The sequence below is a fragment of the Serinus canaria genome, chromosome 3 (assembly GCF_022539315.1).
Source record: "Serinus canaria isolate serCan28SL12 chromosome 3, serCan2020, whole genome shotgun sequence".
Lineage (NCBI taxonomy): Eukaryota > Metazoa > Chordata > Aves > Passeriformes > Fringillidae > Serinus > Serinus canaria.
In genome coordinates, this window is record NC_066316.1 from 112,373,801 (window position 1) to 112,399,007 (window position 25,207).

A 25,207-nucleotide genomic window follows, 5' to 3' on the forward strand; every position below is an offset into this window, starting at 1 on the left:
CTGGGGAGGTGTCACCGTGTGCTGTCCCCTGCCCCCGTCACTGTCCCCCGGGCCATGCACAAGGGGAGGCTGCTGGAGCAGGGATGGGATGGAGCAGAGGTGGAGCAGTGAGGAGGGTGAAGTAGGAGCCGGGAAGGAGCTGGAATGGGATGGGGAAGGAACAGGGAAAACGATGGAGCAGCATTAGGGAAGGAGCAGGGATGGGAAAGGAGCAGGGAAAGGGAGGGAACAGCTGTAGGAAAGGAGACGGGACAGAGAAGGGCACGTATGGAACAGGGCTGGAATGGGGATGGAGCTGGGATGGGGATGGAGCTGGGATGGGGATGGAGCTGGGATGGTGGAGCCGGGATGGGGATGGAGCTGGGATGGTGGAGCCGGGATGGGGATGGAGCTGGGATGGTGGAGCCGGGATGGGGATGGAGCTGGGATGGGGATGGAGTCGGGATGGGGATGGAGCTGGGATGGGGATGGAGCTGGGATGGGGACAGCAAGGAGGATACAACTGCAGGAGGAGGAGGAGGAGGAGGGGGAAAGACCCAAGCCTCACTGCCGGGGGTGACACGGACAAGCGGGACACTGGATGGCGTCCATGAGGGAAAGGTCCCTGCCAGGTCCCCCCCCGCCCCCCGAGGCTCCCTGGGAGTTCCCCCCAAAAATCCCCCACCCATGGGTGGCTGTGCGGGGCTCTCCCACGCCGTGAGCCCCCGGGATGGGAGGATTTGGGATCGCTGAGCTGCTCCCCACGGCCTCGCCCCCTGCCAGGGACTGCCGGGCACCGCGGCCATGACACACTCCCGACTTTATTCCCAGCAGCGACACAAAAACATCCTCTCCCGGATACCGGCGCCATGGGAACGGGGACACCATGGCAGCAGGGACACCGCGGCATGGGGACATTGTGGGAATAGGGACACCATGGCAGCAGGGACACCGCGGCATGGGGACACTGTGGGAATAGGGACACCGTGGCGGTGGGGACACCGCGGCATGGGGACACTGTGGGAATAGGGACACCGTGGCGGTGGGGACACCGCGGCATGGGGACACTGTGGGAATAGGGACATTGTGGGAATAGGGACACCGTGGCAAGCAGGGAAACCACGGTAGTGGGGACACTGTGGGAACAGGGACACTGTGGGAACGAGGACACCATGGCAGTGGGAGGGCAGCAGCAGCAATGGGTCCTCTGCTTTCCCCGGGATGGTCCCTCACGGGGCTTTGCTGGAGGGGACATCCCCGGCCTCCAAAGGCTGCAGAGAACACCCAGCTCCGGGGGCTGGAGAGCTGGCAGAGGGGACAGGGTGGGGAAGGACAGTGGCACAGCAGTGGGAGCTCCTGGAGAGCTGGGACAGCCACCCCTGATTGCCACCCAAGGCAGGGGGTGCAGAACATGGGGTGGAAGAGCTGCTTTCCAAAAACCACCCAAAGGGCCTCCCCAGCAGGGCCCCAGAGGAGACCTCACACCCCCAAGCTGGTGTCACCCTCCCCCCACGGGGGCTCCACGTCGGGATGGGGCAGCCTCGGACCCTCCGCTGCCCTTCCCACCCTCCTGCCCTCGGCAAACGCCACCGGCAGCTTCGGGAAAGGCGGCAGGAACAGCTCCACCCCCAGCCACACCAGTCCTGGAATTCTGGGGGACTCAGGGCTGGATTCACTCCCACCGGATCCAGAGAGAATTCAAGGGAGCCAGGAATTCACCAGTGCAAGTTTATAAAAGCTTTTATTTGCTCTTGGTACGACCAAGAATGGGACAGTGATCTTTTATACAATTTGATACAGTAAGTGGTACAAAAGAATGTGTTTTAAATAAAAAGCCAGAGTGGAGTAGCAAAAATATTAAAAGATTAAGTAAAAAATTGTCGGCATGGGAATTAATCCAAGACCTTGATGCTGTTTTATTCCACCGTCCGAGGGCACGAAGCGCCGCGGCGACCCCGGCGTGTGACACGGCCGTGGGACAGAGCCAAGCTCGGGTTTGGTTTAGCAGGACCAATTTCATCGTTTAACACTTTTTTGGTGACAAAAGGGCAGCGCTGAGCTCCCTCCGCGGGCGGGGCCGGGGGCACGGAGGGGCTGCTGACACCTCCCGCTGCCCTTCTCTACTCCACAGGGCTGGGCTGGGGTTCCAAGCAGAGGATTCACAAGCAGTTAGTTTGGAACTAGCAGGGAGTTGAGATACCAGCAGACATCAAGTTACTGCAAACTCCTCCGACATGATCATTATTATTATTATTATTATTTTTAGGGGGGTTTTTATCTGTTTCAGCATCGGCACCGACTCGTGCTGCTCCCTCCTCCCGGCCCTGCCCCGCCTGAGCCCGGGGTGCAGCTGGAGCTTGGACAGGAACAGAAACAGACCCGATAGAAACAGCTCGGTTTTATTGACAGGGAGGGACGAGGGGGCGGCGGCGGCAGCGAGTGGCACCAGCGAGTGGCACCAGCGAGTGGCACCAGCGAGTGGCCTGGGCTCCACCTGTGCCTGCAACGGGCACAGCGTCTACAAAGGGGTCACACACAGGGAGCCGAGCCCCTGCAAGCAAATAAAAAGCTCACGTTTAAAACAAGGATTATACAAAAAAACTCCCCTTGATGTAGATTTCGCCTTTTTTTTTCCCTTTTTGATCACGGTAGAAAGTGCAGATTTAGCCGAAAGTGGCCGGACTCTGTACAACGCTGAGCCCGAGCTCACCAGCCACTCGCCTGGGAAGGGTTAACACACACGGGGACAAAATGCCAAATACAGAGGGACAGGGAGACACCTCGGTGAGTCCCCAGGCGGGAAGGAGCCGCTCCGGACCAGGAGTTCCGTGTTTCAACACCGTCATTTCATTAAAATTCACTCAGCGTTAGCGGCTGCGGCGAGGGTGGAGCGGAGCCAGTCCCGGTGCCAGTCCCGGTGCCGGTGCCAGTCCCGGTGCCGGTGCCAGTCCCGGTGCCAAGGCCGGCGTCGGAGCGAGGCACAGGCTGGGCCCAGGAGCGCAGCGGGGCTCGGGGCGGCCGCGGAGTGTCCTCCCCGCCGGGGCCGGGCTCGGGCCGGGATTCAGAGCCGGGGATCCGCGGCCGGGGATCCACGCGGGGCAGAGGCCGCGCAGACGCTCCCGCGGGGCGAGCGCTCGGCAGCGGGAGCGGCGGTGCCGGGCCCCTCCTGCGGTGGGACAGGGCCAGCAGGGCCGGGTGACAGCGGCAGGAGCGGTAGGACAGGGCCAGCAGGGCCGGGTGACAGCGGCAGGAGCGGCAGGGAGCGCTGGAACGGCCGCTCCATCCCGGCCGGGATCCGGGGCGGGGCTGGCCCGGCACGGCCGGCGCTGCTGCGGACACTGGAGAGTGGAAAGTTTCCAGGGAGGTAATAAATTAAACTGCCCTCTGGCTGGTTTGTTTCCTTTCCTTTCCTTCTCTTTCCATCCAGTTCCGCTCAGGCCGGGCCCGGCCCCGCAGCCCTCGGAGCGGCCGGCGGGGGACAGAAGCTGGGAGCTCGTGTTAATGAACTGCTGTCAGTTTGGGGATCCATGTTATATTCATACACAGAAAGTAGACAACCACATCACCCTCCATAGAAACTAGTGCATGCAAATAACTCTTCCATATGGGGGGAAAGGCCGGGGCTACGCGGGAGGAGGGAACCACTAGTGACGGACAGGCCTAGGGGGGTTAGTAGGAATCTCAACATTTTTACCTCGGAAGCTAAATCAGTGCTTTGTATTAAATTTTTGGCAAACACACCGCGTTGCCATCCTTTCCATTAACACATCACACCATGGAGAAATGCAAATCAAAGCAGCATGCAGGCAAAAAAAAAAAAAAAAAAAAAAAAAGAAAAAGAAAAAGAAAGAGAAAAAAAAGAAAGGAAAGAGCAGCAAAGTGAGAAAAAAAATGGCAGCAGGAAGAGTTGGGAACGGCGGGATTGGCAAGAGGAGACACAGCAGGTTACATGGAGTTTGCTTTTGTTTTGCACCACCCTTTGTCCTCGATGCATGACACCAACGTTACAGAAAGCAACCACTACAGAGGTCAGGACTCAATGGCACGGGGGGATGGGATGTCTCCTGCACATGCTTCCACCAGAAAAGAGAAAAGAAAGTGAAAATAAAAGTTCCTTTTTCCACATAAGGCACAGGACAAAGAAACCCCACTCACGGACTCAAGGCGAAAATGAGTTTTTCCTGGCTCTTGCCTGATGCATCTAGAGAATGTGGTGACTCAAGCACATGATCCATGACAGAAAATTCCACTGTTGTACAAAATCAATTGTTAATTCTAACCTTTATTCTTGTACAATTTGCAGAAGAGAGTTGAGAATGATTGCTCTGGGGTTTAATGGCAGGAGGGACGGGACTATAATACAACCCAAACGTAGTGGTGAGCTGAGCAGGGACATGGAAATGAAGTCACGGAGATGAATTTCCTATACATGTGTTGAGAAAACTGGAGTAGGCAAAGCTGTCCTAGCCAGAAAACCAAGGGGAGGCAGGAGCTGGTTAAGATGAGGAACAAAACCATCGGTTTCAGGTTAAAAAACGGGCAGAGTGGTTTGTTTTGCAGCGAGAAAAAAGGGGCGGTGGATGGCGATTGGTGAGAGAGGAGAAGGTTCAGCAGCACTTGCTCTTCCAGCCCGTCACCCCACTGCCACTGCTGATATCTACATTTTCACTGTTGGGCTCTTTTACAGGGGTCTGCAAGGAAACAAGTGAAGACAGTTAGCTGGCTCTGGAGATTCCCCAGGAAAACACCCAGAGCTGGGGCCGGCATCACCAGAGGGAACCGGGATCAGCTGTGCACAAAGAGCTCCTCAGAAAGGCAGGGAATCCTCCCCCCACTCCAGCACAAATGTGCAAAACTAATTTCAGGGTTTTTTTTCTGTTGTTTGGTTTGTTTTAAATAAATGGAAAGCTGGGAAAGAACCCAGTGCTTGGAGTGGGACCACCCAAAGTCAACTGGAACTATTTTATGTCCTGCAGGCAGAGCCAACGCTGGGTTTGGTGGAGTAAGGAAACCCCAGCCTACAAACACCACAGGCTGAACTCAGATGATGTGAACTAATGACCTCCAAAACCCAGAGCTTTTATGGATAAACTGGGCTTGTTCCCAGCCTCTGCTCCCTGCTCCTGGGACAGCTCCCAAGGAAGGACACACAAACTCCTCCTTGTCACAGGACAGAACTTGGTGACACCAAAGCCAAAACCCCACTCCAGTGGGTTGGATCCAACACCAACATCTCCTTCCAGCTGGCTGGAAAGGAACCTAAACCCTCACCACACTTCACTCCCCACATTCCTTTTTTAACTCTCTTTGTCACAGCCTTGCAGAAGAACCCCAGGAACAATGACAGAGGCCAAAAATGAAGATTTAAGGCCCAAAGGTTGGTATGGTTTGTAGCCTGACCTGTTCACCAATGTTTTCACCCATTTATCACACAAATCTTGTCAGAAACTGATTAAGAAATGACTGAGGACTGCAGTGACAACTGGGTGACATTATCCACAGAATTAGCACACAGGAGAGGGAGGAAGGCAGGGCTGAGACAGGCTTGGGATGGGGTTCATCTGTGTAGGAACAGCAACAAGGGGCAGGGCTGGCCAACCCAGGTGTCTGGAGCTCCAGAGTTCCCATGAGCTGCTCCTAGGCAGGAATGTTCCAGCACAGGGGTTTCTGTGAACACTGAGCCCCCGGCCAGGGGAATTCATCCCACAGAAATGGTCCCAGAGCCACGCAGGGATCCAGCCCAGCTCAGTCCTGGATCACCTCAGTGGCACCTGCAGGAAGCTGATGGATTCTGTACCCCTGACAGAGGTCAGGGCCACAGGTACAGCAGCTCTGGGCACACAGGGATCTGCTACAGGCCATGGAGACAACCCAGGGTGGCAGCAGGGCCAGGGCAGTGCCTGTCCCTGTGCTGGCACTGCTGGGGCACCTCCTGTGCTGGGGGCAGCTCTGGGCCGCTCCTGACAGGAGAGACCTGGAGGGGCTGGAGCTGGGAAGGGAAGGGAATGGAGCCCCAGGAGAGACTGAGGGAGCTGGGAAGGGGCTCAGCCTGGAGAAAAGGAGGCTCAGGAGGGACCTTGTGGCTCTGCACAACTCCCTGACAGGAGGGGACAGCAAGGGGGGGTCGGGCTCTGCTCCCAGGGAACAGGGACAGGACAAGGAGAAATGGCCTCAGGCTGGGTCAGGAGGGTTTAGATTGGATTTAGGGAACAATTTCTTCCTGGAGAGGTTGTCCATCCCTGGAGGGATTTAAAAGCCCTGTGGATGTGGCACTTGGGGACATGGATCAGTGGTGGCTCTGGCAGTGCTGGGGATGATTTGACTTGGTGTTCTCAGAGAGCTTTTCCAGCCTCACTGACTCCATGGCTCCATGGCTCACTGCACCTCTCAGAAGGGGTGCCAAGCACCCAATGGAACCCCCAAGGAAATGCCATGGCTGGGAGCACAGCTGGGAGTGGCAGAGCTCGTTCCTGCCCCACCCTGCACACCTGAACTCTCCCCAACAGCCCCTCAAGAGCTGTCAGTGCACTGACACACACAGTGGCAGGAAAGGACAATTCTCTCCACACCAACAGAAACATTTAACTCCAGCACAGGCACATCAACCATGAGTGGAAGGGCCAAACAAACAGGAATTTCAGTTCTTGGCTCTGGTGGATGTTACTCCCTGCAGGCAGGTCCCTCTACAACAACAAAACATCAAACAAGCTACAGAAGTTCAGCCCTGCTCCTTCAGGGACTGCTTTGCCTCAGCACAGCCAAGTCCAAGTGCAACCACACAGGTGAACAGCACAAGAGCAGAGCTGGAATTGCAGGATATTTGTTCCAAAGGAATGCTGTGAGCACCTACCTTTCGAAGAATGTCTTCTGCTAATGTGAGGAATGCCTTCTCAATGTTTATATTTGCTTTTGCACTAGTTTCAAAAAACCTAATACCGTGCTCCCTGGCAATCTGCAGCAAACAGAGAGAGGGAGGTTAGAGGTGCTGGGGATCTTCCAGTGGTGCCATCACCATTTTGGGAGCAGCAGCATTGATAAAGCAGGGAATACTGGACTGGACATGACCTCAGGTGTGCCCAGATGGGGAAGAGGCCAATGGACCCTGGGCTGTGCCAGCTCTGGGGTGGCAGCAGGGCCAGGGCAGTGCCTGTCCTGCCCTGTGCTGGCACTGCTGGGGCACCTCCAGTGCTGGGGACAGTTCTGGGCCCCTCCTGCCAGGAGAGACCTGGAGGGGCTGGAGCATGTCCAGGGAAGGGAATGGAGCCCCAGGAGAGACTGAGGCAGCTGGGAAGGGGCTCAGCCTGGAGAAAAGGAGGTTAAGGGGGGACCTTGTGGCTCTGCACAACTCCCTGACAGGAGGGGACCCAGGGGTTGGGCTCTGCTCCCAGGGAACAGGGACAGGACAAGGGGAAATGGCCTCAGGCTGGGCCAGGGCAGGCTCAGGTTGGACATCAGGAGGAATTTCTGCACGGAAAGGGTGGTCAGGCCTTGGCAGGGGCTGCCCAGGGAGGTTTGGAGTGCCCATCCCTGCAGGTGTCCAGGGAAGGCCTGGATGTGGCACTCAGTGTGGGGATCAGGCACAGGCTGGATTCATGCTCTGGGAGCTCTTTCCCAGCCTCAGGGATTCTGGGATTCTGTGACTCCCTCCCAACTGGCACCAGCAGCACCAGCCAGGTGAGGTGGCTCAGAAGATTCAGAATGTCACAATTCAGAACAATTAAAATCTACTAAATAATCCCCAGTCTGTGTCTGAGCCTCAGAGGACAGACACCACACACTGTGACACTGTGAGGAACTTCAGGGATGTCTGGGAATTTTGAGTTATCAAAAGGAGCAGAAACTGCAGCTGAGCTCACCCCATTCATGGCAGTTTCTGAGCAAACATTCCCAGGATTCACATCCATCAGCTCCTGCATTCATTCCCTGGCACACCCCACTGGGGCATCCCAACCCCCTGGAGCAGGCAGAAGTCTTGGCAGTGATTTGCTGACTTGGATAAAGAAGTTTTTGTTTGATACTCACCTGTTCACCTTTTGCTTTTGGGACAACTCTTTTATCTTCCATGTCACACTTGTTTCCTAACAGCATCCTCTCCACATCCTCGTTGGCGTGCTGGAATGACACAGGGACAGGGTTACAGGTCACACATCTCCCTCACACCCAAAATATCTGCTTCACTTTGGTGTGGCCAGGCCACCACCTGCACCTGCAATTTGGGGACATTTACAGCTGCCCACGATGGAGCTTCATGCACTCAGTGGCAGAGGAACGAGCTGTTAATTAACCCCAGCCTCTAATGACTTCCTAGCACTGGTTAATGGTTTTCTCCTCCCCATTTTGTCACTGCACAATGTGAGGGATGAGCCAGGGGAGAAAGAGGGACTGGGGAGGAACACAGGGGGCAGGACCCAAAGAGAGAAATGGGAGAAGGGAACCAGGGAACAGGGCAGGGTCTCCAAAGGGAGAGGAGGGGAGGGGTTGGTGCTTCCTGCACGGTGTGGGGTCAGAGGATGCAGTGTCAGCCTGGCAGGGATGAGCAATCCCAGATCCAGCCCATTCCCTGCAGCACATGCCTCTCTGGAGGGGGAATATGGATCATTTCTCATCAGTCCTGGGGAGCTGGGGAGGTCCTGTCTCCCTGCAGGCTGGCCAGTGTGACACCAGGCTCCAGGAAGTACTGAAGGAGGATCCAGGAACTCCAGGAGCTGGGGAAGGTCCTGGAGCAGATCACCTGGGCTGTGATCACACAGCACGTGCAGGACAAGCAGGAGATCAGGCCCAGCCAGTCTGGCTTTGACAGGTCCTGCCTGACCACCCTGATCTCCTTCTGTGACAGTGAGACCTTAATGGAGGAGGGAAAGGCTGTGCATGCATCTGCCTGGGCTCTGCTGAAGCCTTTGGCACCTTTTCCCATGGCATTCTCCTGGAGAAACTGCCTGGTCCTGCCTTGGAGAGGTGCACCCTGCTGGGATAAACCTGGGCATGGAGGCCCATCCAGCTGGGCACGGGCACCAGGGGGCTCAGGGCTGGGTCAGTCCTGCCCAACACCTCCAGGGCATGGAGGGCACCAGCCTGGCTCAGCTCAGGGACAGCCCCAGGGGGTGGGATGTGCATCTGCTGGGGGCTCTGCAGAGGGACCAGGACAGCCTGGATCCATGGCCTGGGGCCACTGGGGTGAGGGACAACAAGGCCAAGAGCTGGGTCCTGCCCTGGGGTCACACCAACCCCAGGGAACCCTCCAGAGGGGTTGGAAAGCTGCTGGGCAGGAAAGGACCTGGGAAAAATTCATTCCCCACAGCTGCCCAGGCAGGGCTGGAGCCCCATCCCTGCAGGGATTTAAAAGCTGTGAGGATGTGGCACTTGGGGACATGGGGCAGTGGTGGCCTTGGCAGTGCAGGGGATGAGCTCCAAAGGATTTTTCCAAGCTCAGTGCCTCTGTGATTTCTGCAGACACTCCACTCCTGAGCTTCTCCCATAACAAAAGGAGCTCCCTAAGGTGTCAATGTCCCTCTGACAGCCACAGCCCCCGAGCAGCCTCCTCAAAGCACCTGAAAACTCCTGAAAACACCTGAAACCACCTGCCCACATTGGAAACACGAGGGACCAAAAGCCCTGGAGGACATCCATCACTCACCTGGGACACCCCTGAGTTTTTAACAAAGCAACTGCAGAGTCCAAAGGCCTCAGTTTCAGGTTTATTCCAACCCAGTGCTGAGTCTCCTCCTGTGCTGCCTTATCCCCTCTCCTGTCCCCACCACACAGGGCACTTCTCCAGAAACACCATCGTGTCCCACTTCCCACACTGGGAAATTCAAACCCCAACCTCTCATTTTTGCTGGGCTGCTTTCTCCAGCCTCAGGGCTCCACTGAGCAGTGCCTGACAGCCCTCACCTGTGCTCAGCTCTCCAGGGCCACCTCTGTGCTTTCTGGGAAAATCCAAACATTTATTCCACTTGGGAGCAGCATAACAAAACCAAGAACTACCAGCTGTGCTGCTCTCTTGCCATCTCAGAATTCATGGAGGATGAACTCGTGGGGATCCAAGCACTCAATGCTTCCACATCACTTTTCTTCTGCTTCACTTGACCTTGCCTGAAATTTTCCAGCCTCCCTGTCCTGGTTCTCCTCTGCCCAGGGCAATGAGCTACCAGGAGCCAGGCTACCTGCACCAGCCATGAAAAACCTCCAAATATTCCAGGACATGATTAAGAGAGAGGGGAGATGTTGATGTTGAATTACCCTGGAGGATTTCCACACACACTCAGTGACTGAGGTTGGAAATGGGGGTGTGTATTTGCCATCTGTCAGAGGTGGGGCTGTTATCCTCTGTTCTTTGGGCAGTTTTCTTTATCTTTCCCACAACCAATCCTACCTCCAGGAGATCTCTGCTGTTAATGGGCCATTGATTATTAATTATGTCCTGTCCCTGGCCAGTGAGTGTCCCTGCATGGCTGATCAAATTCCATCGTCCCATGGGGAGCCAAGCATTCCTACCTGGATACAATCTGAGATTTTGGGATACCACAGCAGCCTCTGCCCCCTGCATTCCCAGAGGAGCAGCTTTCTGCTGCCCTGCATTCCCAAGGGAGAGCAGGCCCATCTCCAGCAGCCCTGGAGCTGCAGAGGAAAACTCCCCCCTTGTGCAGGATCCCTGCTCCAGCAGAACCACAGCTGGCACTGCAGGAGGGCTGAGCCCCCCTGGGATGGGACTGTGTCACCACCCTGAGCCCCCCTGGGATGGGACTGTGCCACCACCCCGAGCCCCTCTGGGATGGGACTGTGCCACCACCCTGAGCCCCTCTGGGATGGGACTGTGTCACCACCCTGAGCCACCCTGGGATGGGACTGTGCCACCACCCTGACACACAGGGGACAGGGCCTGCTCTGACTCTGGCAGTGTTGTTTTGGTTTGTTTGTACTACTGCATTTGTATTTTTAATTTTCCTAGTAAAGAACTGTCATTTCTCTTTCCATATCTTTCCCTGAGAGCCTCCTAACTTCAAAATTATAACTCAGAGGGAGTGTGTTTATATTTTCCATTTCAAGGAAGGCTCCTGCCCTCCTTAGCACACACCTGTTCAAACCAAGACACTCAGGAGCAGCTACTGAGAGTAGTAACACACAGTGTAGCTACTCTGCAGCTCCTCCTGGCTTGGCTGCCCCTCTGCCCTCACTGTGTGGTGTGAGCTGCTCCCAAACCTGATTTCTCAGCCCCCAGTGTGTTCCTCACTGCCCACCCTGCTCCAGCACAGGTACACACTTTGCTCATGCTCACAGTGGATATTCCAGGACACCACAGGCTCTTCTTTAGTGTCCAGCCCCCCTTGTTGGAGTTGTGGGTGCTGAGAATTTCAGGCTTTCAGTGCTGACAGACTCTGGCCCCCAGGAGAGCACTGCATCTGACCTGAGGCCGTGGAGAAGCTTCCAGAATTGATTGAGAGCACTGGGATTGTGGGTATGGAGTTGTGTGTGATGTCACAGGGTGGAAAACTCAGAGTTTGGCGTTTTAGAATATGGTAATAAATATTGGGCAAGATGGAGGTTTTGGGGCAGTGGCAGTAAATTGCTCTAATTTACCTTCTTCTTCATGGGTTTGGGTGGGATTTTGTAATTGGACAGAAAAGCCCAACCTGCAGAGTTTGAAGGATTAGTTACTGGGTTAAAAGTGAAAATAATTTAGGTGTAGTTTCTGAATTGGATAATTTAGCCTTAAAAAACCTTGTACCAAGAGACACTTGGCCATTTTGTGCTTTGTTAGTGAAGAACTGCAGAACTCACTGCCGTGAGACTGTGACATAGGTAAGAAATAATAGACACCTGAGTCTGAACCATCCTCTTGAGGGCCTTCAAACCTTGACAGAGGCAGGAAAAGAGAGCCAAAAACCAGCACCTCTTGGCAGAGCTGAGCTCTGGGAACCCTCTGGGTGAGCACAGGAGTGTGCAAACCCAGGGCACCACAGGGAATATTTCTCTGCCTGCTCTGGGGTGCTCTGACCCCCAGGGCAGCACTGACCCTGACCCTCATTCCTGGAGAAAGTTTCCCAGAGCTCAAGATAGACTGGAACCCACAAAAGTGTGCAATAGATTACAGAGAGCAGTGTGGGTGTGTCACTGGGTGAGAAATTGAGGTTCTGGGATTTTTAGTGTGTTGTGGGTGGAAGCAAGATGGAGGGCACAGGAGGTCATCCTGGGCTTCTTCTTCCTTCTTCTTCATGGGTTTGGGTGGCATTTTGTAATTGGGTAGAAGAGTCCACATTGCTTTTTAAAAATCAGTTATTGGGCTAAAAGTGAAAATAATTTAGGTGCCTGTTTTTAATTGGATAGTTTAGTTTTAAAAAACCTTTTAACAAGAGATAGTTGGTCATTTTGTGCCTTGTTAGTGAAGAACTGCAGAACTCACTGCTGTGAGACTGTGACATTGATAAGAAATAATAAACACCTGAGTCTGAACCATCCTCTTGAGGGCCTTCAAACCTTGACAGAGGCAGGAGAAAGAAGCCAAAAACCAGCACCTCTTGGCAAAGCTGAGCTCTGGGGACCCTGGGCTTCTTCTTCATGCTTCTCCATGGGTTTGGGTGGCATTTTGTAATTGGGTAGAAGAGTCCACATTGAGAGCTTTTAGAAATCAGTTATTGGGTTAAAAGTGAAAATAATTTAGGTGTCTGTTTTTAATTGGATAGTTTAGCCTTAAAAAACCTTGTACCAAGAGAATGTTAGCCATTTTGTGCCTTGTTGAACTGCAGAACTCACTGCTAGGAGGCTGTAACATTGATAAGAAATAATAAACACCTGAGTCTGAACCATCCTCTCGAGGGCCTTCAAACCTTGACAGAGGCAGGAGAAAGAAGCCAAAAAAAAGCAACTCTGGCAGAGCTGAGCTCTGGGGAGCCTCTGGGTGAGCACAGGTGTCACAGTCATATTTTCTGGAAAAACCCCTTGCCCAGGATTTCTCTCCTGGGAAGCTGAGAAGCCTCAGAGAAAAATGAAAACAACAATGATCTGATTTGCTTCACCTGTGTTCTGCTGCTCTGAAATGGGGTTTGGAGATTGTTTACCAATATTGTTTGTTTGATTGGTTTCATGTGAATTGTTTTGACTTAATGACCAATCACCATCAGCTGGGTTGGGACTCTGGAGAGAGTCAGAGTTTTTCATTAGTATCTTGTTAAGCCTTCTGTATGAATAGAATAGAATAATAAATAATAAATAAGAAATCATAAATTAGCCTTCTAAGACCATGGAGTTGGATTCATCATTCCTTCTTCCTCCGATGGGGGACCCTGAAAATACCACACACAGGAGCTCAGGTTTGGGGTGTCTGGCTAAGGTGTGGGTGTTTGGCTCAGGTTTGGGATATCTGGCTCAAGTGTGGGTGTTTGGCTAGGTTTGGTTCACGTTTGGCTCAGGTGTGGGATGCCTGGCTCAGGTTTGGGGTGTTTGGCTCAGGTTTGGCTCATGTTTGGGTGTCTGGCTCAGGTGTGGGTGTCTGGCTCAGGTTTGGCTCATGTCTGGCTGAGGTTTGGGGTGTTTGGCTCATGTTTGGCTGAGACGTGGGATGTCTGGCTCAGGTTGGGGTGTCTGGCTTAGGTTTGGGGTGTCTGGCTCAGGTTTGGGATGTCTGGCTCAGGTTGGGGGTGTCTGGCTCAGGTTTGGGATGTCTGGCCCAGGTTTGACTCAGGTTTGGGATCTCTGGCCCAGGTTTGGCTCAGGTGTGGGGTGTCTGGCCCAGGTGTGGGGTGTCTGGCCCAGGTTGGGGTGTCTGTCCCATGTTCAGGGCTCTGGCCCAGGTTTGGGGTGTCTGGCCCAGGTGTGGCTCATGTCTGGCCCAGGTTTGGCTCAGGTGTGGGATGTCTGGCCCAGGTTTGGCTCATGTCTGGCTCAGGTTTGGGATGTCTGGCTCAGGTCTGGCCCAGGTGTGGGGTGTCTGGCCCAGGTTCAGGTGTCTGGCCCAGGTTCAGGTGTCTGGCCCAGGTGTGGCTGATGTCTGGCCCAGGTCTGTCCCACGTTCAGGGCCCTGGCCCAGGTGTGGCACGGATGTCACTCACCTCGTCGATGTTCCTGAGCCACTTGCTGATGTTCTCGAAGCTCTTGGCGTTGGTGATGTCGTAGACCAGCATGATGCCCATGGCCCCTCGGTAGTAGGAGGTGGTGATGGTGTGGAAGCGCTCCTGCCCCGCCGTGTCCCTGCCGAGACACCACAGGGCTGCCACCTGCACCACCTACTTGGCTTTAGGCACAGCAGCCTCAGTTTTAAACAGATTTTTAAACATTTAGATTTTTAATTTAAAAAAAAAATCAATTTTTTTTATTTACATGGTTTCGAAAAAAAATTACTTTTAATATTTAGTTATTAAATATAGTAATAATATTATTATGTATATATAATATTATATAATAATATATTATACATATACAATAAATATATATATATATTATATATATATATCATATATATATTACTTTAATATTTAGTAATTAAATATTAAAGTATTTAATATTAATACTAATTAAAACTTATTTTTATAGTTAAAAATATTTAAAAATAATATTTAAATTTAATATTTAAATATTATTTTAAAAATATTTTTAACTATTTAAAAAATAGTTTTAAAAATTTTTAAAATTTTATTTACATCATTGTAATATCATATTTAAATTTTTATTTACATAGTTGTAATATAACTTTTAAAATGATATATTACATAGTTGTAATATAATTTTTAAAACTTTTATTGACATAGTTGCAATATAATTATAAAAATTTTTATTTACAGTTTTAAGGTAATTTTACAAAAATTTAACTTTTAAAATTTTTAATTACATAGTTGTAATATAATTTTAATTTTTTATTTACATAGTTTTAATAATTTAAAAAAATTAATTTACATACTTCTAAAAATGTGTAAAATTTTTATTTAGTTTTAATATGATTTTAATAATTTTTATTTAAATAGTTCTGATAATTTAAAAAAAATTTTATTTACAAAGTTTTAATATAATTTTTAAAATTTTTATTTACATAGTTTTGGTAATTAAAAAAAAAATATTTACAGTTTTAGTAATTAAAAAACATTTATTTACAACGCTTAAATAAATTTTCCAAAAATTTTTTTACATAGCTCTAATATAATTTTTTAAAGTTTTATTTAAATAGTTTTAATATAATTTAAAACATTTTTATTTACATATTTTAAATATAATTTAAAAAATTTAATTTACATAGTTTTAAAAATATTTAAAACAAATAAATTAAATAAATAATTTTAATAATAAATTATTTACATGGCTTAAATATAATTTTTACAATTTTTTATTTGCATAGTTTTAATATAATTTTTAAAAATTGTATTTAAATAGTTTTATTATAATTGTAAACTTTTTTATTTACATAATTTAAAGATAATTTTAAAAATTTAATATTTAAAATTTTTATTTACATGGTTTTAATATATTTTAAAAATTTATTTACATAGTTGTAATATAATTTTAAAATTTTTATTTACATAGTTTTAATACATTTACAAAAATTTATTTACATAGTTTTATTCTAATTTTAAAAAAATTTACTTACATAGTTTTAATATAATTTAAAAATTGTTTATTTACTTTATTTAAATTTTTATTTATATTACTCTTACTTTAAAACTTTATTTTTATTTTAATAGTTCATATTTATAGGAATATTAGAAAGTTCCGTGTTTGAATTTAACTGGTTAGTAATTTATTGAAACTTATTTTATTAATTTATTTTATTTCACTTACTGGTTGGTAATACTGTATATGTTTATTAAAATTTTTTAGGTAGTTTATATTTTTAGTTCTTAGGGAAGTGAGTGCTTTATATGGTAGAATTTTCTTTTTTATAGGTGTGAGGGTTTTTTAATAAGAATATATTGCTATATAAATTGATTTTTATTTTTATGATTTTTTTATTTTAACAGGAACTTTTTAGGGTAGTTGTTATTTTAGTTGAAATAGTAAAGCTTGATTTTAGAAGGAGTTTATTTTAATAATGTTTTCCTCATAAATAACAGCACACATGTCACAGACAGAGCAGGGTGGATCCACAGAGACAACCCAACATTCCTGGGACTAAACCCTGAGAGGAATTTTCTTCTCAGATCAGCCTGATAAAACTTTTAATTTTTTTTGTTTATTTGTTTAATTTGATCCTGCAAATGCAAATTCTGCCAATTCTGATCAAAGCTGAGGAGCATCACTGAAGCTGAGCTGTTAAATGTTGGTGTGGGAGCAAAGACCCCTGGCAGTGCCCAGGGCCAGGCTGGACACTGGCACACCCTGGGACAGTGGCAGTGTCCCTGCCATGGCAGGGGTGGCACTGGGGGGGCTCTGAGCTCCCTTCCCACCCATCCCAGCTGGGATCCTGGCATCCCAAGCTGCTGCTGCCTGCCATGGCTCCGGGCTGGGCTCCTGATTCTCAGCACACAAATCCTGTGGGCTGCACATCTGGGGGGGAAAGGGAAAAACTGAGCTCTGGGGAGATCCTGGAGCCACTGCCAGGGCCTGCAGGGGCTCCAGGAGAGCTGGGAGGGACTGGGGACAGGGGACAGAGGGACAGGACCAGGGAATGGCTCCCAGTGCCAGAGGGCAGGGCTGGGTGGGATCTGGGAATGAGGAATTGTTCCCTGGCAGGGTGGGCAGGCCCTGGCACAGGGTGCCCACGCTGGATCCCTGGCAGTGCCCAAGGCTGGGATGGACACTGGCACACCCTGGGACAGTGGCAGTGTCCCTGCCATGGCAGGGGTGGCACTGGATGAACTTTAATGTCCCTTCCAACCCCTGATTCAGTGATTCCATGACAAGGTCGACCTCAAGGTGTCTCCAAATGTAAACTGGTCTAAACCAAGGTTCCACACTCCACAACCCCTCCAGAAAGGCCCAGTGTCTCCCTGACCCCCAGCTCGGGGCTCACAAGCCAGCACACTCAGCCACTGGTGTCCTTCTGCTCTGGTGACACCAGGATGAGGCCAAGGAGCAGAGGAGGGGACAGGCAGGTCCCAAACCCCAGCAGCCTCTGCCAGGGATGCTCTGCCAGGCCTGGATCTCTGCCTGTGGCCTCAGGAGGTCCCTGACTCCACTCCCAGCTCCACAAACCACCCAGGGATCCCACACTGTGCCCAAAATGTCTGCTGTGCTTCTGGAACCTTCCCCAGCCGGCCCTGACTGGCCAAAGGGCTCAGGTACAGCCCCAGCTCCCACTGCCTCCGGACTCTTCCCAATGCCCATGGCCCAGAAAAACCCAGGACAGGCAGCTGGAGCCTCACCAGCCCCACACTGGGACAGTTCCAGGTTTACTCACCCCACTCCTGGCCCCACGAGGAGCAGACTGCTCTGACATCCCTCTGAACTCCAGGACTTGGCATTTACCTGCACTGAACTTCACAGGACTTTTTCCAGTGACATTTCTCCAGCTGGCTGAGAGCAGCTGGAATTATTATTAAATTCACTCCTTGACTGGATTTAAACTTTACAGCTTCACCTTTCCTGGCTTATCTTCTATACCAGCCCCAAAGTCTCTCCCCTTGTCCCAGCTGTTAACTCTTCCCTGGCAGGGTGGGCAGGCCCTGGCACAGGGTGGCTGTCCCTGGATCCCTGGCAGTGCCCAAGGCCAGGCTGGGCAGGGCTGGGAACACCCTGGGACAGTGGAAGGTGTCCCTGCCATGGCAGAGGTGACACTGGGTGAGCTTTAAGGTCCCTTCCCACCCAAACCATTCTGGGATTCCATGAAGTAATCTGGGGGAGTTTAATTCTTTAATTGATGCCTTTCCTAGCATATCCCAGAGAGTGAGTGGGATCCTTTCCTTCACTCAGGACAATCTCCTGCAAAGCATCTCCACTCACACCCTCATTATTTTCTCTGTACCCACGTGCCAGCACTTTCCCCCAGGCCACTCTCCTCCCACTGGCTCCTACCAAGCAGGACAGTGCTGGAGCAGCCTGACCAACCCCACCAGACTTTTGGGATCTGTGATTCCTCCCTCCTGCCACGGCCAGCAGCTGTCACAGGATCAATCTGAGTGGTTTAACACAACTTGGGAGTTGGCAGCACCGAGCTGCTACTCACTGCTTGTCACATCCTACAGCTGACTCCCTGGTTAACTCCTCCACTGCTTTTTCTGGCAACTGGAGCTCAGCTAATGGAAGAGAAGAAAGCTGGGGAGGGAAGAAGTGAAGAACCTGGAGTGTTTCCCTTTTTATTTTTTTTTAAATAAATGCTATAGCTGCCCTTTCCCCTGGTTAATGGATTCTCCATTCATTATTCAGAGATAACTCCTAATGGCTGCAGATTAGAGCTGGCTGAGGCAAACAGGAAATGAGTTATGGCTCTCTGGGTGCCCACGAGGGCTGGATCCACCCTGGGCAAACTGCAGCAGACACTGGGAGCACGCAGGGATGTTTGCTGCCCTGGCTCCCCAGCCCTTTGTCCAAAGCTCTGGGTGTAGGCACAGCCTGGCTCACTCTCCCAGCTCCCAGGAATGTGGGCAAGGATTACTGAAACAGCCAAGGAGAACGAAACAGGGCAGGAAAGGGAGGGAGCTGGGATGTGCAGCTTTGTGAAGACAAAGGAGGCTCTCCTGTGGGACTGGGGAAAGGAGAGGCTCAAGGAAAGTCAAAAATCTATTTGAATTATTCTCATGCCAACATTACGATATGCATAAGCTGTATCATATTAGGGGTTTAACCTGCAGAGAAAGGAATTTCTGGGACAGCTTTCCAGCTGACCTGGCAGAGACTAAAGAACCTTTAAAATGTATTATGATTTATTGATGAAAGATTTACATGGCTGCAGCAAGAAGAGATTAGATCTGATGATTTGTGAACATCCTGCCAGTCCACGTGGCTCAAAATGAAGCTCTTCAACATATTAGAGCAAGTAATTCCTAGCAAAATAATCCCAAGAATTATATTACTGTCCCAATGCTGTTACATTTGCAGAACTGTGCAGCCCAGTGTGGCACTGGAGAGACTGGGGAACACCAGGCTGAGGATTTCCCTTCCCAAAGGGAAAAATGTCCCTGGCTCAGCACTCCTGGCTGGATAAACCTGGGCATGGAGGCACATCCAGCTGGGCACAGGCACCAGGGGGCTCAGGGACGGGTCAGTCCTGCCCAACACCTTCATGGATGGGCACTCAGGGTACCCTCAGCCAGCCCCTGGATGGGAGGATGTGCTGGAGGGCAGGAAGCTCTGCAGAGGGATCTGGACAGGCTGGATCCATGGAAAGGGTGCTCAGGCCTTGGAAGGAGCTGTCCAGGGGGGGTTGGAGTGCCCATCCCTGGAGGTGTCCAAGAAAGGCCTGGATGTGGCACTCAGTGCCCTGGGCTGGGGACAAGGTGGGCATTGGGCACAGCTGGACTCCATGGCCATGCAGGATTTTCCCATCTCAGTGATCCTGGGGTTCTGTGCTCTGTCAGGTATTTCATGAGTGGCAAATTTCAGCTTTTCTGAATAACACTCAGCCAGGAAAAAAATTCCCAGAATCACTGGATTGGAAGAGACCTTAAAGACCATTGAGTCCAACCCAGCCCCAACAGCTCAGCTCACCCCTGGCACCCAGTGCCACATCCAGGCTTTGTTAAACACACCCAGGGATGGGCACTCCACCACCTCCCCATTCCAGAACTTTGTCACCCTTTCTGTAAAGAACTTTTCCCTGATATCCAACCTAAATTCCCCTTGGTACAGCCCAAGGCTGTGTGCTCTGGTTCTGTCAGTGCTGCCTGGAGAAAGAGCCCAGCCCAGCTGAGCACAGGCACCTTTCAGGGGGTGCAGAGGGTGATGAGGGCACCCCTGAGTCTCCTTTTCTGCAGGCTGAGCACCCCCAGCTTCCATAATGAGAGAATTCTCCAATTGTTTTACAGGACTGCCATGCCAGAGGAACATCTTTCACCTCGAGTCCCAAAAGCCCTCAGCAAACAGAATTAACTCCTAGACATTCTAGGGTAATTGCAGAAATTAATGAGGCCGATGGCACTGGGGAGGGGAGCTGTGTGCAGCTCTGGTCACCACCATGCTCCCTAAACAGCAGAACCTGCACATCCCAGGGAATTCCCACACCTGGAAGGACTCAGGATGACATTTCTGACACCAGCTCATTGCTGAATCAACCAAGATCCTGAGGACACTTCTCTGGCCATGTAAATGTGCAGCCAGCAGAGATGCACTGAGAGAAAAATGTTATTTTAGAGTCCTCCACACAGCTAGGAGCTGCACACTAAAGACATAAAGCTGTTCCTAAAATCTGGAATCAGTCAGGAAGGCTGTAGGAAAACAGGCTGACACACAAATGTCATTAAAGATGGGAGAGCTGGAGGAGCAGCTAAGTAGGAAAAAAAAGAAAAACTTAGATTTTTAGCTGCCAGTTACATTCCTTTGAGCCTGTGCTTTGGCTGGATGACAAACCCAGCTCTGCTTTTGGTGCCTCCTGACAAGCACCTCAGAGCTGTACCTGGGCAGCCCAGAGGTTTTCCAGCTTCCATTTCCCAGTGGTTAAGGAATTCTGGAACCAGGGATCCCCTCTGTGGATTTAAGAGTCCAAACCTGACCAGGCTCTTGTGAAATCCCTTGTGAACCTGTCCATGGACACCTGCAGCTACCCCTACATCCCATGAGGAGTTTCCCAGCAAACTTCATTTCCTGGTGTTTTCCACCTGCCACTTTCCAGCCTCAGGCCAGAACTGATGTTCTGGTGGTGGAAGAAAGCAGCAAGTTCTATCAGACCCTCCCTGCCTGTTCAGGATATCCAGGATTTTCAAGATGTGCTCTGACATCATGAAGAACCCTCATTTTTTCAGTTGTTCTCCCTAAGAAAGTCCCTTTCTCCCCAGGCAGTGCTGATCAAACCTGTGCTCTGTGGGACTGCCACACTCACTTCCTGCCCACACCAGCAGGAAAATCCCATTTCAATTCTCAGGGGCTCCACTATGTTAATGAGTTCTGGAAACTCCAAAGCCTTTTGGTTTCCATTTCAGAGCAGCTCTGAGCTCCTGAATGTGTGATATCACTCAGGTTTTAGCTCTACTACCCTGTCCCTTTGAAGTCCTTCAGCAAAGCCAGCACCATCTTCTCCTGGATCTCTCACTCTGGTCCTTCATTCCTGCCCTGCACCTTGTCAGTGTTAATATTCTTCCAGCCATTCAGCACTGTAAACCCCTCCAGGTGCCAGCCTTTGGAAGTGTTTCCCCTCCCAAATGTGTGTGAATTCCCTTCTCCCAGCTCCTGGAGAGAAAGGAGTCATCACTAGTGACTGTCCCAGCAACAATTCTCCCAAAGAGGAGCTGGAAAATGACCCAGCCAAGGAGCTCCTCAGCTCCTGGACTGCTTCCACCCAGACTCTGACATGCAGTGGTTCTCCTGGTGGAAAACCTGGATATCCTGCTGGGTCTGCCCTGGATAAGCTCATTTCTTGGGAAGGGCAGTCCAGAGCTGTGTCTCACCCTGCTCCTCACAGGCTCATTCCCATTTGGAGCAGCAGCAGAACTCTAATCCAGCCTGCTCCTCACAGAGCAGCACCCAGCCTTAACAGCTACTGGGGATTGAGTTACTCCTCACCCCAGGCAGGTCAGGCTTTAATTCAGCCTGACCTTTGTGTTCCTGCTTTAGTCCTAAATATAATTTCAGAGGGCATGGCAGTGAGACTGTCAGAGGGTCCTTTTCCACAGCCAGGAAGAGGCAAGGAGCTGTCCTGCTGTGTGGTGCCACACCTGAAGGACAGGGCCACCCAGAGGGACTTGGATGAGCTCCAGAAGTGGCCCATGGGAATCTGCAGAGGTTTAATAAAACCAGCTGCAGATCCAGAGCAGCCTTTACACAGGAAATGTTCCCCTAAGTCCATCCCTGCTCACTCAGCTGCTGCCTTGCATTGATCTGGGAACGTTGCACAGCTCCTGCAAGTGTGGAGTGAGTTCAAAGGCAGGAAGCAGTGGGGAAATAGAAATGCACTGCACAAAACACCTCCACAAGACACTGAGCCACTGCTGGGCAAACTCCTGCCACAGGAAAAGTAGGAAACACAACATTTCATTTCATTTCATTTTTTTTTTCTGTAGGAGTTTCATTTTCTGCTTCCCAAGTTTCATTTCAAATGTGCAATCTGAACCCAGCAGAAACAAGCAGCAGATTCAGGCCACAACTTCCCAGTTTTGTGACATTTAAAAGTTCCCAATGTGCAAATCTCAGCTCACCCAACTCCACTTCCCTAAGGCACTAAACCCCACAACCTGCACAGCTTCATTACATCTTGCTCTTTATACTTATCCTCATTTTTCAGTACTTTCTGGTTTTACATTTCATGATGATTTTAAGTTTAATCATAGAGTCATGGAATGGTTTGGGTTGGAAAGGACCTTAAATCTCATCCTGTCCCATGCAGGGACATTTCCACTGTCCCAGGGTGTCCCAGTGTCCAGCCTGGCCTTGGGCACTGCCAGGGATCCAGGGTAGGCATCCTGTGCCAGGGCACAATTCCCAATTCCCAAGATCCCATCCAGCCCTGCCCTCTGGCAGTTCTAACACTTCCTCAGGGTGCTGAGGACAGGTGAGCTCCAGATGCCTGGTTAGGAAGGAAATCACTCATGATTATTCTGGGATGACTGGAAGGATCAGTGTCCCCCCAAACTGGAACCCACTCCCCTGCATCTACAACACCAAGGTTATGAAGCCATGGGGTTGATGTGAGTGGGACAAAAGGGACAAATCCCAGCTGAGAGCCCTGCAGTGGAGCTGGGGAATGCAGAGTGAGCAGGAGCCCAGCCAGCCCCACGGGCCAGGAAAAGCCACTGGCTCTCCTGCCCTGACCTGGTGAAAAGCCTCTGGTTCAAAACACAGAAGCTCAAAGGAAGGAGCTGAGGCTTTGCCTCTTGTCAGACATCCCCACAGAGCAGCTGTGCTCCTGCCAGCTGAGAACCTCTCCACAGCTGAGCATGGAAAATTCCAGCCCAAGTGCAGCCCTGGATTGCATTTTCTTGCTGACACAAAGCAAGGCTACGAGTCAATTTATAGTCACAGACTGGAGGCAAGTCCTAATTTAAAAATTCCAGTTTTAAACCACTTCCCACTAAATCACAGGCTGTGAGGATGCTCTCCCCCCTAAAGCAGGAGGTTTGCCAGCAGCCTGTCCCAGGGAGCAGCCAGGCCCAGTGGTTACAACCACTGCTACTGCTCCAGACACACACATGGAGTGGAGTTAGCCCTGTGGAAACACAGAGCACAGCTGCAAACCTGCAGCCCTGAAGGGAATCCAGCAAGAGCAAACTCTGCCCAGGAACACCTGCTGCTGAAGGAAGCTCTGTGTTACTCACCAGATCTGTAGCTTGATCTTCTTTCCTTGTAATTCAACAGTTTTAATCTTGAAGTCTATCCCTAAAATAAACAAACACATAAATAAGTAATTAGTGTTTAGTTATTTAAAAAAAAAATCAATTCCACATCAACTCTGAATAGCTGAGACAGAACAGCAGATTTTTTCTTCTTCCACTGAGCTGCCAGGTAAACCAGGGATGTGCAGGGACACTGAAATGGGCAAGGAGCTGGGACACCAGCACAGCCAGGGCCTCAGGAACCTGCTCTGGAACACCCTGAGCAGGAAAGAGCCACAGGGATCATCATCCATTGCTGGAATCCAAAATGCAGGGAACTCTCAGAACCCTGGGCCTGTAAGCCAAAGCTCAGAATTAAACACAGGATTTGATTTGAGACCTTGGAAAAGGCTTCTAAACTTCAGTGCTGAAAGCAAGAATGTGGATTTAGAATTTAAAGCAGAGACACACAGTGCCTCAGAGAGTTTAGGGGTTTAGATATAAAATAATAAAGTAGCTACAAAGGTAAACAAGGAGTTTAGAATGCAGTACTGGAAGTTTGTGTGTCATAACAATTAGCTAAGAAAGCTTACATTGTAGCATGAGTCTATAAGACAAAATATTTAAGGATTGGGTCAAAAACAGAAGTATCCTTATTAGCAGTGTTTTGTTAGTCAATAACTCCTTAAAAAGTCTTGTAACTAAGGGTCTTGAGACCTCCTGAACCCTGCTGCAACAATGGAAGCCCAACTCACCCTTCCTGTCCATGTAAAAAATAAGAACAATAAAAAACATCATCTAGAAACTCAGAAATCCTGTCTCTAGTTTATTCAAAACTCCTTCAAAAACCCCCATCCAGTCCAACTCCTGGCCCTGCCAGGACACCCAAACAATTCCCCCTGTGCCTGAGAGCATTGTCCTGGAGCTCTGGCAGCCTCATTCCACACCCCTGAGCTTCCACAGGGATGCAGAATGCTTCAAGCCACTCAAAGCTTTCACCAGCAAGAAAAGGAGAATTATCAGAGCTCAGTCTCCTTGTGCAGACCCATCCCTGCCTCAGCCCTGGGTAAGGGACAGCCAAAGCCAGGCCCTGGCAGAAGTGACACCAAGACTCTGAGAGCTCAGCCAAGCACAGACCATTGAAAAAGGTTTTTACTTTCAGTACCAATACAGAAAGTCCCCAAGTGCCACATCCACACAGCTGCTAAACCCCTCCAGGGATGGGATTCCAAATCTCCCTGAGCAGCCCCTGCCAAGGCCTGACCACCCTTCACATGCAGAAATTCCTCCTGGTGTCCAACCTGAGCCTGCCCTGGCCCAGCCTGAGGCCATTTCTCCTTGTCCTGTCCCTGTTCCCTGGCAGCAGAGCCCGACCCCCCCTGGCTGTTCCCTCCTGGCAGGGAGTTGTGCAGAGTCACAAGGTCCCCCCTGAGCCTCCTTTTCTCCAGGTTGAGCCCCTTCCCAGCTCCCCCAGCCTCTCCTGGGGCTCCATTCCCTTCCCAGCTCCCTCAGCCCCTCCTGGGGCTCCATTCCCTTCCCAGCTCCCCCAGCCTCTCCTGGGGCTCCATTCCCTTCCCAGCTCCCTCAGCCTCTCCTGGGGCTCCATTCCCTTCCCAGCTCCAGCCCCTCCAGGTCTCTCCTGTCAGGAGGGGCCCAGAGCTGCCCCAGGTCCAACCTTCCCTTCCCAAAGCTGCCAACAAGAATTCCAGCAGAGCTACACCAGAGCAGCAGGAACACTCCAAACCATCCCCTCAAACTGCTCTGACACTAATTAGATGCCACTATCCTGGCTCTCAAATCCAATCAGAGAACACTGATCATTCCTCCTGCTTTCCAAAAACCTGCTTATATTTAGACTTTTTAAAAGGCAGCAGCTGCAAGCCCAAACTTCCCTCCCAGATCTACAAGGT

General features: G+C 50.5%; 1 protein-coding gene and 1 long non-coding RNA gene across 5 annotated transcripts in view; one reads left to right on the top strand and one right to left on the bottom strand.

The window, feature by feature from the left end:
- The window catches only part of RAB10 (RAB10, member RAS oncogene family), a 112,382-nt gene that overhangs the window by 60,265 nt on the left and 26,910 nt on the right, over positions 1 to 25,207 (bottom strand). The window contains exons 2-6 of one of the 2 annotated variants that reach the window (XM_050972842.1): positions 23,301 to 23,361; positions 14,025 to 14,163; positions 8,002 to 8,091; positions 6,830 to 6,931; positions 4,242 to 4,670 (exon numbers count right to left, since the gene is read on the bottom strand). In XM_050972842.1, the coding sequence (XP_050828799.1) occupies positions 4,587 to 4,670; positions 6,830 to 6,931; positions 8,002 to 8,091; positions 14,025 to 14,163; positions 23,301 to 23,361 (476 nt within the window). In that variant the 3' untranslated portion in view covers positions 4,242 to 4,586. Of the gene's footprint in view, positions 1 to 4,241; positions 4,671 to 6,829; positions 6,932 to 8,001; positions 8,092 to 14,024; positions 14,164 to 23,300; positions 23,362 to 25,207 lie in introns of those variants that run through there. The other variant, XM_050972843.1, reaches the window with a different exon arrangement.
- LOC127059436 (uncharacterized) lies at positions 8,100 to 14,018 on the top strand. 3 transcript variants are annotated; one of them, XR_007777265.1, is made up of 3 exons: positions 8,100 to 13,547; positions 13,607 to 13,747; positions 13,787 to 14,018. It is a non-coding gene; the product is annotated as an uncharacterized LOC127059436 (long non-coding RNA). The 3 variants fall into 3 exon arrangements; XR_007777261.1 differs by having other exon boundaries at positions 8,100 to 13,436; positions 13,567 to 13,747; XR_007777262.1 differs by having other exon boundaries at positions 8,100 to 13,436; positions 13,567 to 13,697; positions 13,882 to 14,018.